Here is a 13,314-nt window from a genome sequence, read left to right as displayed (position 1 = left end):
GCGTCTGGCCTCCTTTAAATAGCGGGCGGACGAGAGGAGCTCGCCCGGCGTCATGTTAATGTCGTCCGCTTGTGAACGAACGTGTGGCCGGAGTAGATTTCTCACCTTCCACGCAGGTTTAATGAAGGCGTTTGAATACGGTGAGGATGCATGTTCTATCGGGCGTGCAACGGTTGGCAAACTCGACCGTCGCACCGCTTCAATGATGGAAGCAGTGAGAGGTTGCCTTCGCACCACGTCGTCTTCAATGTGGAGTGACCTCTCTACAGTGACATGAATGTTGGCAGCTGGTGCCGGGCGGGAATGCGCGCGGGCAAGGGAGGAGGGGGTATGGGTGGGCCAGTGCAGTTAGAAGCGGGCGTGGGTGCTGTCTGGACATCCACAAAAAGTCCCCTGTGTTTGTCTTCGGTTTACGAGAGAAACTATGTCTGGACCGTTGTGCGGACCGATACAGATCCGTATTGGATGACACGAAATGTTAGAAGCGGTCGGGACGGACGCGGACAGTTTGGGGGTCGCTGGAGATGCGCTTATGCCTCTAGCCAAAGCCCATGCCTTGCGTGGTAATGCCATGAACAATTCCTTTCAGAGAAGGATATGTGTGCAGATCATGTATTTCTCTTCTCATCCATGGAAATACAATGCACATCATGCGGCATTTGTCAACCCTCTAGTTTTGTAGAATGATGGTGTATAAAAAGAAAACTGTTGGACGTGATCAAGCGAGAGCTTTCGTTTTGGTTCAATTGAATTCCCTGAGATGCGTATTGGCATGGGCGCGAGACACAGTTCCTTCTCCGATGGTATTTGTCCCCTAATTGAATGCATATTTGTCCGCTACGGGTCTCTAAATGAGAAACATATCAAGCGGCCTTCAATCATGCCAACAGTGACGGCGGCAGCTAGCGTGCGCCATGCGGTCCATGCAGGCCCAGCCCTCAAGTCACCACACGTACTACTACGTGCCTTCTTTGCAGATTGAAATCACCGTACTACGATGCTACACAGGCGCACCGACTGGATGGACCAAGCTGAATTTTTACAGAGCGCCTTCCACTCTCCTCGCATGGCATGATGAGCCCATGAGAACCAGCCAGCCCCCTAGCCTTAACCAAAGTACACGATTGAGGAGTGGCAATGATTTAGGCACGGGGCCCCTCTCAAAAGCCAAAACGATAAGAGAAATGAAAAAAAAAACGAAAGGCTAAAATGAGTAGAGACACGCTCAATCCTAATTCTTCTTGCTGCACATCGACCCCCCCTGATGCTCATTCACTCTGCAAATTAAGGCAGCGAGTGAGTCGTAGTTGTGTGGTCGTCAGGAGCGGCAGTAGCACTGTTGACTGGTGAGTACCCGAGTGATCAGGAGCTAGGCCGCGCAGACACAGCAGAAAGAACAGAACCAGTTGCCCCATACACCATTGCACACAAATACAGAGTCGTCTATATAGTATCCCTACAGCAGAGCTCGCCCAGGATCCTGCCAAGGTACCCCCTATATAAAAAGCTCGAACATACCCGCACCAAAAGGACCCGATACCAGGTGAGGTTCTCTCCCAGCTCCCTCGCTCGTCGGTGTAGCGTGCACATCACCCAGCTCCTCCCACCGTAGCTGGCCGCCTTATGAGATAGCTCTCGCCAGCTCGGCGCAGCGGCCGACCGGGGGCGACGGGGACAGGGATAGCGGAAGAGCAAGGGTCGGTCCGGGAGAGGGGTAGAGGTTGACCGGTCGTCGGTCGGTTCAGTTGAGTGGGCGTCATGGAGACCATCCGGTGCTGCATCGCGTGCATCCTGCCGTGCGGCGCCCTGGACGTGGTGCGCATCGTGCACTCCAACGGCCGGGTGGAGGAGATCAGCGAGCCCGTCCTCGCCGGCGAGATCATGAAGGCCTACCCCAAGCACGTCCTCCGGAAGCCGCCCTCCACCTGCCCCTCCGACGGCGGCGGCGGCATCGTCGTGCAGAAGCCCGTCATCCTGCCGCCCAATGCCGAGCTGCAGAAGGGCAAGATCTACTTCCTCATGCCGGTCATGGCCCCGGCACCGGACAAGGCCGCCGCCAAGCCCAAGGCGCCCGCGCCCGCGCCAACTGCGGCCGCGCCAGCGGCGAGGAGGCGGCGGAGGAGGAAGGAGTCCGGGGAGGCCGCCGCCGGCAACAACGCTCCAGCGGCGTCCCTGCAGAGCGCGGAGGGCGAGAAGGAGCGGCTGCTGGCGAACGAGAGGTACCTGTCGGAGATCATGAAGGAGAAGGCGTCGACGGCCAGGGACCGGCGGCGCGGGCGCGTGGCCGTGTGGCGGCCGCACCTGGAGAGCATCACCGAGGATGACTTGTAATCAGACAAGGTGTTTGTTTCACACTTTTTTCCTTCTTCTTCTTCTTTTCATTTCTTCCTTTCGATTTTCTAGTTTACTTCCTCTTCTGTTAATTCCCTCTGCTTGCGCTTCGGCCTCTTTTATTTTTCGCCCATCTTTCCCCGGCCCGACTCCTTTAGAGCGAGCATCACCCTCCCCCCTGCTCTCTTTACAGGGTGAATGATGCCTTTTGTGAAGAAAAAGATACAATTTTTGCTAGTACGTACGATGCATCTTTCTCTTTACGATTTCCTAATTACAGCAGCTGTGGGACTAAGCAGCGCAATCTACGTTCCGATTTTGTTCAAACACCTCCAGGAAAGACGTGCAAATCGCACCAACAGATGGATGGATCGCCCCCTACCTTTTCTCCTGTACACATGCTATGCTCGCACTTGCTACTAGCAAGAACTCCATTTTTTCCTTCTATTTTTCCAGAAAAGTACTCCTCCAAGTGGGCCATTGATACTGGTGCGGGTTTGTAAAGAAAATCTTAGAATTCCGTGCAGCGGCCTACATTCCATATTTCACTCGCCCTTTTGTCGTCGGAGATGGAAGCGAGAGAAAGGAGAAAGTGAGCAGAGCGGCGAGCTTGCAGAGCATGCATCTTGTTCTGATCATCATGAGTGCACGAAAGTTCTGAGCGCAAGTAATCAATGAGTAGACCAATGATTGCCAGCAAGGCCCCATTCCCCCTCCACTAGCAGAGAGAGAGAGAGAGAGCTTTAAGCCGTGGTGTGGTGCCATGGGCGGACGCATACTCGCCACCCAACCACCGTTGCAACCACTGCTAAAAACTAAAGCAACAAAGACCAAGGAGGGAGATTAGGGTGGTGAGGATAAACCCGAGCCTCCAATCTAATGGAGCTTATGATTCGTTAGGAGGGCCTTGCTTTTCCTTTAATGATTTCTCTCTTCTCCGTATGGGTTATGGTTCGTTGCTAGTAGCTGTTGGCTACTAGTGCCTTGGCGTTATGGATTTGACGTAAAGATGGGCACGTACAATGTGTTCCTTGTCCTCCTTTCTCTCCTTCCATCGAACGGGAGGAAGGCCACTCCCTCCCTCCCTCCCTTATCTAAGGCTGGTCATAGTGGAAGTAACTTAGCTAGTAACATAGCGCTTTTCGAGAAAATACTGCTTATGTGGCAAGTAATTAATGAGAGGTGGTAACATAATATGTTACTGTAACATAGCGCTTTACAAGACAAGATGAGTCTATGAGCTAGTAAATGAAGCCATCTATGATACTATTATTATGTTACTTTGCATTATGAAGGTAGTAACTTAGACTAGTGTCATATGCATGACACTAGTCTAAGTTACTCCCCACTATGACCAGCCTAAGAATGTCTTATTTGTTCCTCCCACGAATCAGCAGCGCACACGTGGACAGTTGAACGCATCATATCTTTGGTAGTACTATCTACGAGGAGCAAACAATCTACAATCAACACATGTCCGTTATATATGATGAATCTACTCCTTTAATTTGATTATCACTTTAGTCTGATATGTCCATGATGATTTTCATGGATTAGTTAATTAATAGTACAAGGTAAATTAAGGAGTATATATGATGCTGAATCATCACTGTCCAATACACTAGTAGTCGCACTGCTGGAGTATTTGATTTGATACACACACACGCACACATGGGCAAATAAATTAAAGGCACACTCCACTACTACCAGTCCTGCTGCAGCTGGGCTCAACCTAAGCCGAGCCCGTTTGTTTTAATTTATGTTGCTGGGGATAGATGTCCACTACGCACAAGATTATCTTTCAACCATCTCCCACGCACTTCCGTTTGTTTAATGGGTCTTCCCCATGAGAATGCTGCTCGGGATTTTCCTAGCAGATTTCAAAGCTAGACTGTAGCCTTAACGGGGCGCATAATCAGCACTTGTTTAGCCCCTCCCAAAATTCAGCCGTACCACGCCGTCAACTGGCGCGCGCGCCGCTAGCTAGCCCCCAGCCCCATGCCATTCTATATGGTTATATTTGCATAATTCTTGCAGAATCATTGCTTCAGCATTCGCAGAATGATGGCGCAGTTATAATAAACGCTGCTCACTTCTGAAGCTTGCCTTTACTCTGCAACAAAGGGAAGTCCAGAAAATGATTTCTTCTTGTTAATATCCACCAAATAACTCTGGGACTGGGAGGTAAACCAGTTGGATTACCGCCTTACTTGCATCACACTGCACTGCATGCAGGAGCACCATGCATGTATCCATGCATGATGGGCAACACATGGGATTTCATAATTAACGACCTCGGTTAACTTAGCTGGCTCCATGTGTGTGTGTGTGGCAGCTACCCCAAGCTTTTTGTGGAGTTCGTGGCGTCTGAATTTGTAATGTCAAGTGGCGTGCGCGTGGTGTGGTAGAGGTTGATGTTATTGTAGGTGAAAGAGACCTTTAAGCATATGCCAAAGCTCATGAACAATATAAATCGTGCATGTTGTCCCTGAGCTCCTTTGAAGGGGTACCAGTAGATGAGATGTTTAACGCAAACAGTAGGCGCCTTGCCTTTTGGTTGTACTACACCACCACTATACCATCCCCGGCTCGTGCCCACGACATGTACCGGAACGTGGAGGCGTCGACCTAATTGGTTGGCCTCCTAGCTAGCTACGTAGCTTGCTACAGATCTTGAGGCTGATCAAAGAGGATTTAGCGCTCTTGCCAACTTTAAAAGCTCGCCAGTGTGCATGTGCAAGTATAGGTGTGTGCGTGTGATCGCTGCCATAGGTGGGAGCGGAGAAGGGTGGCGTTTTCAGTGTGTGTACTGTGTATGCGGGCCGTGTGGGCAAAAAAGATCACAGTGGTACTACTGTTGATCTAGGCTTTGTGTGGGCCAAAACCCTTGTTTATGTATGCCAAGCCATGGACCACAGGCAGCATCATGGTGATCTTCCATTAAGCACAGGCTCACACGCAAGTCCAATCCTTCTCTCTCTCTCTCTCTCTCTCTCTCTCTCTCTCTCTCTCTCTCTCTCTCTCTCTCTCTCTCTCTCTCTCTCTCTCTCTCTCTCTCTCTCTCTCTCTCTCTCTCTCTCTCACCATTGTGGTGGCCTTTTGGTGCCAATTCTCGCTCAAATTGGAGGTCATGTGCCCGGATGGCCTTTTGGCCAAAAGCTGGAGGGTCTCAACTGCTTCCAGGTAGTAAAAGTGGCCACCAAACCGATCTCGAAAGAGCAACTCTACGAGCCTATTAGCTACTAACTTCGGTTATATGACATGACACTGCTGCTAATCTGCGTACGTAATCCTCCTCGTCCTGCGCCTAACCTTTTCCTGACTTCTTTAATCCTGTGCAGTAAACCAGTTGCTAATCAGTCGCGAGTTGGCTACGCTGTAACATTTTTACCTAGTCTTTTCCAGATCATCTATATATATTGTCGTAGAAACGTAAGAAGAGTCGAGGTCTGGATATAAAACAAGTGATGATGGGCGTTCTCCTAACAATAGAGAATTGTTTCGATTTATCTATCGCTAAAGTACGTCTGAATTTCTCCATGTTTAGCCAAAAGGAGTGTACTGTTTCACGATGTGCCTTTTTCGTCAGCTGGCTCTTAAGTCTGTGTTGAAAAGACCACTCCTCCCTAGTCTTTTTCGTCAGTTAGCTCTGGGGTGGTTTTGTCAGACCTTTGTGGAATAATTAATAAAAATAGTTGCATGCATCGACTGATGCAGAGGTCGGGGTTTAACCTCTTTTTAAAAATAAATAAAAAAGAAGCTCTTGGGTAGTGATGAATGGTCAGTGATCCAACCTGCTTAAAATGTTGATACTTCTACAACATTTCTAGGCGCAAATTAATAATATAACTACAAAAGTTGTTCTCGTCAGTTGTTATGGGGAAGAGCAGTAAGGAGGCATTTTATCATTTGCATATGATACTCATAAGATTCTCCCTGCTTACCGGTCAATAACTCAATATGCATGGTGAAGTGACGCAGGGCGCGTAAACAACGCCAACCGATGTATTTTTGAGCGTGTTGAAAACCATAAAAGAAAATTCGAAGAAATTCGAAACCAGAACGGCTTTGAAGGCAATGTCAACTTTTACAAATGGCTATAAGTGAGGGGAAATACCCTTTGGTTTATAACATAGAGAACAAAATTGCAAAATAAAGTCAAAAAAGTTTAGAAGTTTTTTCATAATAAACTTGACTTTCTTTTGCACTAGTATATAAATTTTCACGAATAAAAAACCAGTGGTGACTTCAGGGTAAATATATATATTTGATATTATATTTCACTATCTATATTGGTTGAAACTTTTTTTTTCAAAAAAAAGTCAATGGGGTTTCACTTTTTGTAGATTTTTTTACAAGTACAATTGAAGGACAAGTTTATTTCGAAAATATTTTCAGAATTGTCAGAATTTTCATTTAATCACTATTTTTTCCACATAGGGTGTATATACACCCATAGAGCAAACATCCCTGTTCTATAAGCAAGGCGATAAATTTTGATAGATCATCACTAGTCGTACATAGGTAGGCCAGACTGTTTAGGCCCATTTCGATAGGTTATATCTTACTAGTACTTTTTTGGGATTTCCTATTTGGCGCTGCAGGCGCCGGTTCCTACTGTTTTTGCTAACCGGCGCCTGCAGCAGCTACTCGCGGGCCGGCCCATATCGCGCCCCGTTTTTCTGTGGAAACGGAAAAAAAATTACATATGTGCGTGATGAGAATCGAACTCAGGACGTCATGGATTGAACCACGCGGCAATAACCACCGCGCCAACATACACAATGTGATATCTTCTTCTTCCCACATTTATTATTTCTTCTTGCGTTTTTTCCTTTTTTCCCTTTTTCTGTTTCTGTTTTTCCCCTTTTTTTTCTTTCCTGGTTTGATGGTTTCTTTCAAATTAGTGAACTTTTCCAAAAATGGATGAACTTTTTTCTCAAAATTGACTAATTTTTTATTCAAGTCAATGAACTTTTTTCAAATTACTGAACTTTTCAAAAAAAAAATTGAAAAATTATGAACTCTTTTCAGTTTCAATGAACTTTTTAAATTTTGATGAACTTTTTATAAAAATAGATGAACTTTTTTCAAATTTGATGTACTTTTTTCCAAAATCAATGAACTTTTTTTCAAATTTGATGTACTTATTTTTTAAGTCAATGAACTTTTTTCAGAAACGATGAACTCTTTTTCGAAATTTGAGTTTTTGTTTTCAAAATTATTGAACTTTTTAAATTTTGTGAACTTTTTCTCGAGATGATGAACTTTTTTTCAAATTTGATGAACTTATTTTTTAAGTCAATGAACTCTTTTCAAAATCTATGAACTTTTTTCGAAATTTTCGAATTTGTTTTCAAAATCAATGAACTTTTTAAAAATTTATGAACTTTTTCTCGAGATGATGAACTACTTTTCAAATTCGATGAACTTTTTTTAAAGTGATGGACTCTTTTGAATTTCTATGAACCTTTTTCTCAAATTCATACCGGTTTTCGGTATTTTTATAGAATTCTGTTTCGAATTTATACTTTTCTTTTTAAAATAATTTAGACTGGATATTTATAATATGTGTTAACTATAGAAAGGGTCAAAGAGACGTTTTTCCTATTTGTGGTCAACGGAATGATCATGACCAGCTGGTTGTGAGAGACTGCTTTCAAATCTCGCGCTCGGAGTTCGAACCCCAGCACTCACGAATCGCTGCAGGAGTATGATAGTTTTTTTTACTGCTGTATTTGAGAGCAGATTTTTTTTTTCGAGAATCAGTTTTTGAGAGCAGATAGTGAGCGGTGTTTTAATTGGGCCGCGGCCCGCTCCTGGGCGCTGTAGGCGCCACTTGTCCAACGGGCGCCTACAGCGCCGACTAGGACCTCCCTACTTTTTTAGCAATAGCCCATTAGTCATCACTAGTCAGAAAGGCCAAATCCTATTTGGTGCTTAACGCGCCCAATAGCAGGTAATTCTTATGCAGCGCACGCCATTTGTAAACAGGACGGGCCATCCAACGTTTTAGTAGAAGCTCGCCCCGAGCTTCTGGAGCTTCCTGACCAGTTTTGGGAAGTTCTGGTAGGTTTTGTTTTCCGTTTCTGGTTTTTTTGACATGTTATTTTTCCTTACTTTTCCATTTTTTAATTCATGTTTTTTTACAAATCCATGAATATTTATAAAATTTGTAAATTTTCACATTTGTAGACTATTTTCCAAATTCATGGCATTTTTTAAATGCATGCATATTTCTAAAAGTTGTAAACTTTTTGAATTTGTGAACTGTTTCAGATTTGAAAAATCTTTTTCTAATTTGTGAACTTTTTTTCAAATCCACATATTCTTTTTTCGGAATCATGAACCGCTTCCAGATTCACGAACATATTTTCTAATTCGTGATATTTTACATCAGTCAACTTTTTTAATGTCCCCAGCAAAAAAAATCTGAAAAACCAAAAACTCATTTTCCTGAGGTAGTATTAAACCAGTGAACTTTTTTATTTTAAAAAAAGGAACTCGTTTTCCTGAGACAGTACAACAGTACGAGTAGAAGGTGACCGAAAAAAAGTGAAGTGAGCCGGCCGAACGAAGCAGCAACCGAGCATGGATAATCGGCAGTGGCCCACGAGTGTGACATTCGTGATTTCTTTTAATATTTTAAAGTTAGGGATTTTTTTTTGAATTTGTGAATGCTTTTTTCATATCGTGAACATTTTTAGAAATTCTTGATTATTTTTCAAATTTATGAATGGTTCTAAAATTCTTGAATATTTTTAGAATTATGGACTTTTTTCTAAATTCATGAATATTTTTTCAAACTCGTAGACATTTTTTAAATTCATGAACTTATGTTTTCTAACTCAAAAATATTTTTCAAATTAGTGAAGATTTCAAAATTTCACAAACAAGAAAAAGAATCTTAAAAAATGTATGTGAGATACACGAGGAAACCCACATGTTTTTTTTTGGGGAAAACAAATCCGTTCATGAGATCTGAGCGCGACCTTTTTATTATGGGCTGGACCTGGCCCATTTACCAGGATGGCTATGAGCGATTGCCAATGGATGACTCGCGATACGTATCATTCCCAAAATACTAATTGAGATGTACTCATTGCAAAGATCATTCTCACCTTCTCAGGTTGCGACGCGCGGCACTTGTCGCAACCTAAGAGTTTTCCCTTTTTTCGTAGATCTGTTTATTTAAAATATTTTATCTCTTAAATCATGCATCCAAATCTCGAACCACTTTCATCGTTGGATTCCTCGTGTCGAGATCTTCAAAACTAGACATGTTGATAGGTTTTGATGAACTTTTTTTCACGAAAAAAACCGGATAAAAAAACTGAACCGGGAGCACGAGTTTTTTCCCTTTCGGAAAGAGGCACGCCCGTGCCTCTCTCGAAATTACAACCATGTTTCTCGCGGAAGAAAAACCGTGCATCTCGCGGAAGGAAAAAAAAAGAAGAAAAACACGTTTTTTTCTTTTTCGAGGAGGCACGGCCATGCTTTTCACGAAAGCACAACCATGCCTATCGCGAAAGCAGAACCGTATCTCTCGTGAAAGAAAAAAACTGAAAACATGTTTTAATTCGTTTCCGAGATCTCGCCAAAGCACTACTGTGCCTCTTGCGAAAGCAAACCGTGCCCCTCACGGTAGGAAAAAACAGAATTTTTTTTTCATTTCCGAGAGGCACGGCCGTGCCTCTCGCGAAATTACAGCTGTGCCTGTCGCGGATACAAAACCGTGTCTCTCACGGAAGGAAAAAAAAAATATAAAACACATTTTTTCGTTTTCGAGAGACACGGCCGTGACTCTCGCGAAAGCAAAACCGTGACTCTCGTGAAAGAAAAAGAAAAAAGAAAACATGTTTTTACGCTCAAAAAATTGATTGTTTTATCTAAAAGCCAAGAAAAACCGGTGAAAACCTGAAACTAAAAAAACTCGGAAAAACCTTTTAAAAAGCTGAAAACGCGTGAGGAAAAATAAAAAAAAAATCCGGAAGGAGCATCCATAACGCGACACGTGGCGGATGGCTAAGAGCACGCCAAATGACGCTGATCGTTGTAACGCTCCCGAAGGAGCGCTCGTCAACTTGTTGCTCCCATCATTCCCTTATTGATTGTACCATACTTTTGTAGATGTAGATTGTACCTTTTTTTGCATGGTAATACGTGTCTCATTCATATCATAAAGAACAAAGTACAAGTCACGTAAGAACCGACATGAAAAAACTGAAAAGATAGCAGAACATCTTTGAGCTTGACACTAACGCCCGTCACCTGCCTCCGGCACCACCACAGCAGCCACCGAAAAAAAGAATGACGGATCACCTCCTCACCCGAGCTCGACGCGGCTCCATCGCTGATATGCAGCTTTGCCGACCTCCAAGGTGGCTCACCAAAAGTGAAGCCATTGCCGTTGAATGAATCAGACCGGGGCAACACCCCGGACACGACATCGAACTCCAGATCTGGCACCCCACCACGACTAAGACACCGAAGGAGGAAACCATACCTGCCATCCACGAACCACGAACCCAGCACACGTTCCGTCTTCCAGATGTCGTCAATGCAGACCACAATCTGCATCCGCTCCTGGACTACATCCCAAGCTCCACGCCGACGCTGGAGCAAACGTCGTCGCAACGACGAAGCCTGAGGACACAGGTCCTCCACGAGGATGCCGCCGCCGCCACGCCATCCTTGCTTGAACGGACTGGTTTCCAGATCCATCCCCAACCATAGGACCGATGACCTCGTCAAGAAAGGATCCGAAGAATATTTATTCAGCGTCGTCATCGTCGCCGCCGAAGCAAAGACGATGAACAACCTAAAAACCTAGACTACGGATGAGTAAAAACGATCCACACGCGTGGATCCGGCGACCCCCCTCACCACCGACGACCGAAGTCGCCGGCAGAGGGGAGCCGCCGGAGAACGGCGTTGGAAGATCGGCCCTGGCGGCGGCTAGGGTTGCAGCCGCCAGGTACGAGAGGAAAACAGCCTCAAGGTCGTACGTAGATAGTCAATGCACGACTGCTGATGTAGATTGTACCTATGTAGCAGATGTTACGTTTCGGCCCAAATTTATGCACTTGTAGTCCATAGAAGCCAGATACACATACAACCTCGTCATTAGGTTATCCATCCATGTCCCTAAAAAAAATCCCTCAAAAAAAAACGTTATCCATCCATGTTCCTAAAAAAATCCCTAAAAAAAAGGTTATCCATCCATGACATTAGGTAAACGTTGAACTGCAATTTTATCATTGCACGGGGACGCGAATGTTGTGTTGCATGAGCTCGCTAAGAAGTTTCTTATTCTATGTGTTCATGCACCTGGGTCGATGAGCCCCTTGATTTCGTTATGCAACGTCTCATGGAAAATGTAACTATTTTATAATTAATACAGCTAGCTATGATAACGTTCACTTAAATAGAAAATGCTGGAAATATGTTCTAGAGACAATAATAATATGATCATTATTATATTTTTTTATTTATGATAAAGGTTTATTATTCATGCTAGAATTGTATTGACCGGAAACTTAAATACATGTGTGAATATATAAACAAATACTAAGTCACTAGCTAGTAAGCCTCTACTAGGCTAGCTCGTTGATAAAAAATGATTAAGGTTTTCTAATCATAGACATGAGTTATCTTTTGATAACGGGGTCACATCATTTGGAGAATTATGTGATGGACAAGACCCAACCATTAGCATAGCATATGATCGTTTAGTTTATTGTACTGTTTCTTTAATGTCAAATACATGTTTCTTCAACCATGAGATCATGCAACTCTCGGACTTTTGAGAAATGCCTTGTGTCACATCAAACGTCACAACATAATTGGGTGATCATAAATGTGCTTTATAGGTATCTTTGAAAGTGTTTGTTGGGTTGGCATGCATCGAGACTGAGATTTGTCACTCCGTGTAACAGAGAGGTATCTCTGGGCCCTCTCGATAGTACAACATAACAAGAAGCTTGCAAGCAAAGTGACTAAGGAGTTAGTTACAAGATGATGTATTACGGTACGAGTAAAGAGACTTGCCAGTAACGAGATTGAACTAGGTATGGGGATACCGACTATCAAATGTCGGGCAAGTAATATATCGACAGACAAAGGGAACTACATATGTTGTCATAAAGGTTCGACTGGAATATGTAGGAACCAATATGGGCATCCAGGTCCCGCTAATGATTATAGATCGGAGAAGCGTCTTGGTCATGTCTACATCATTCTCGCACCCTAGGGTCCGCACGCTTAACATTCATTGACGATATAGTATTATATGAGTTATGTATGTTGGTGGCCGAATGTTGTTTGGAGTTTCGGATGAGATCACGGACATTGCGAGGAGCTCCGGAATAGTCCGGAGATAAAGATTGATATATTGTATAATAGTCTTTGGTCTCCGAAAGAGTTCTGAAATTCACCATAAGGGGTTTCAGATGTTTCCCGAAATGTTCGGGTACGAGAACACTTTATTTGGGTCAAGGGGTAAATCCCACGAGGCTTTAGGAAGGTGCAAAAGGAGTTTTGCGGAGGCCGCGGGGATAGACACCAAGGACCCTGGCGTCTGGTCCTAGAGTCCGAGAAGGACTCTTGCCTTGCGCGCCAAACCGACTTTGAGGAGGCTCTTTCTCCAAGAAACGACCCCAGGGCTCAACATATAAATAGAGGGGCAGGGCTAGCACCCGGAACACATCAAGATTCACCAAGCCGTGTGCCGGCAACCCCGCCCCTCTAGTTTATCCTCCGTCGTAGTTTTTGTTGTGTTCGGCGAAGCCCCGCGGAGATTGTTCTTCACCACCACCACCGCCATGTCGTCGTGCTGCCAGAACTCATCTACTACTTCACCTCTCTTGCTGATCAAGAAGGCGAGGACATCATCGAGCTGAACGTGTGCTGAACGCGGAGGTGTCGTACGTTCGGTACTTGATTAGGACGGATCGTGAAAGTGTATGACTATGTCAACCGCGT

At 44.4% G+C, this 13,314-nt stretch overlaps 1 protein-coding gene across 1 annotated transcript; it reads left to right on the top strand.

Annotated features, from left to right (window-relative positions):
• The first annotated feature begins 1,335 nt into the window (after positions 1–1,335).
• LOC123065687 (uncharacterized) lies at positions 1,336–2,571 on the top strand. Its single transcript, XM_044488926.1, has one exon. It carries the CDS (start codon positions 1,759–1,761, stop codon positions 2,329–2,331), a length of 573 nt encoding a protein of 190 aa, XP_044344861.1. The 5' UTR covers positions 1,336–1,758; the 3' UTR covers positions 2,332–2,571.
• The last annotated feature ends 10,743 nt before the right edge of the window (positions 2,572–13,314 follow it).

Source organism: Triticum aestivum, chromosome 3B (genome assembly GCF_018294505.1).
Source record: "Triticum aestivum cultivar Chinese Spring chromosome 3B, IWGSC CS RefSeq v2.1, whole genome shotgun sequence".
Lineage (NCBI taxonomy): Eukaryota > Viridiplantae > Streptophyta > Magnoliopsida > Poales > Poaceae > Triticum > Triticum aestivum.
The sequence above is the reverse complement of the archived record's forward strand: the minus strand, read 5'-3'. Positions and strand labels throughout refer to the sequence as shown.

Excerpts from the sequence above, each read along its gene's own strand:
- LOC123065687 (XM_044488926.1), top strand. The coding sequence starts at position 1,759 with ATGGAGACCATCCGGTGCTGCATCGCGTGCATCCTGCCGTGCGGCGCC.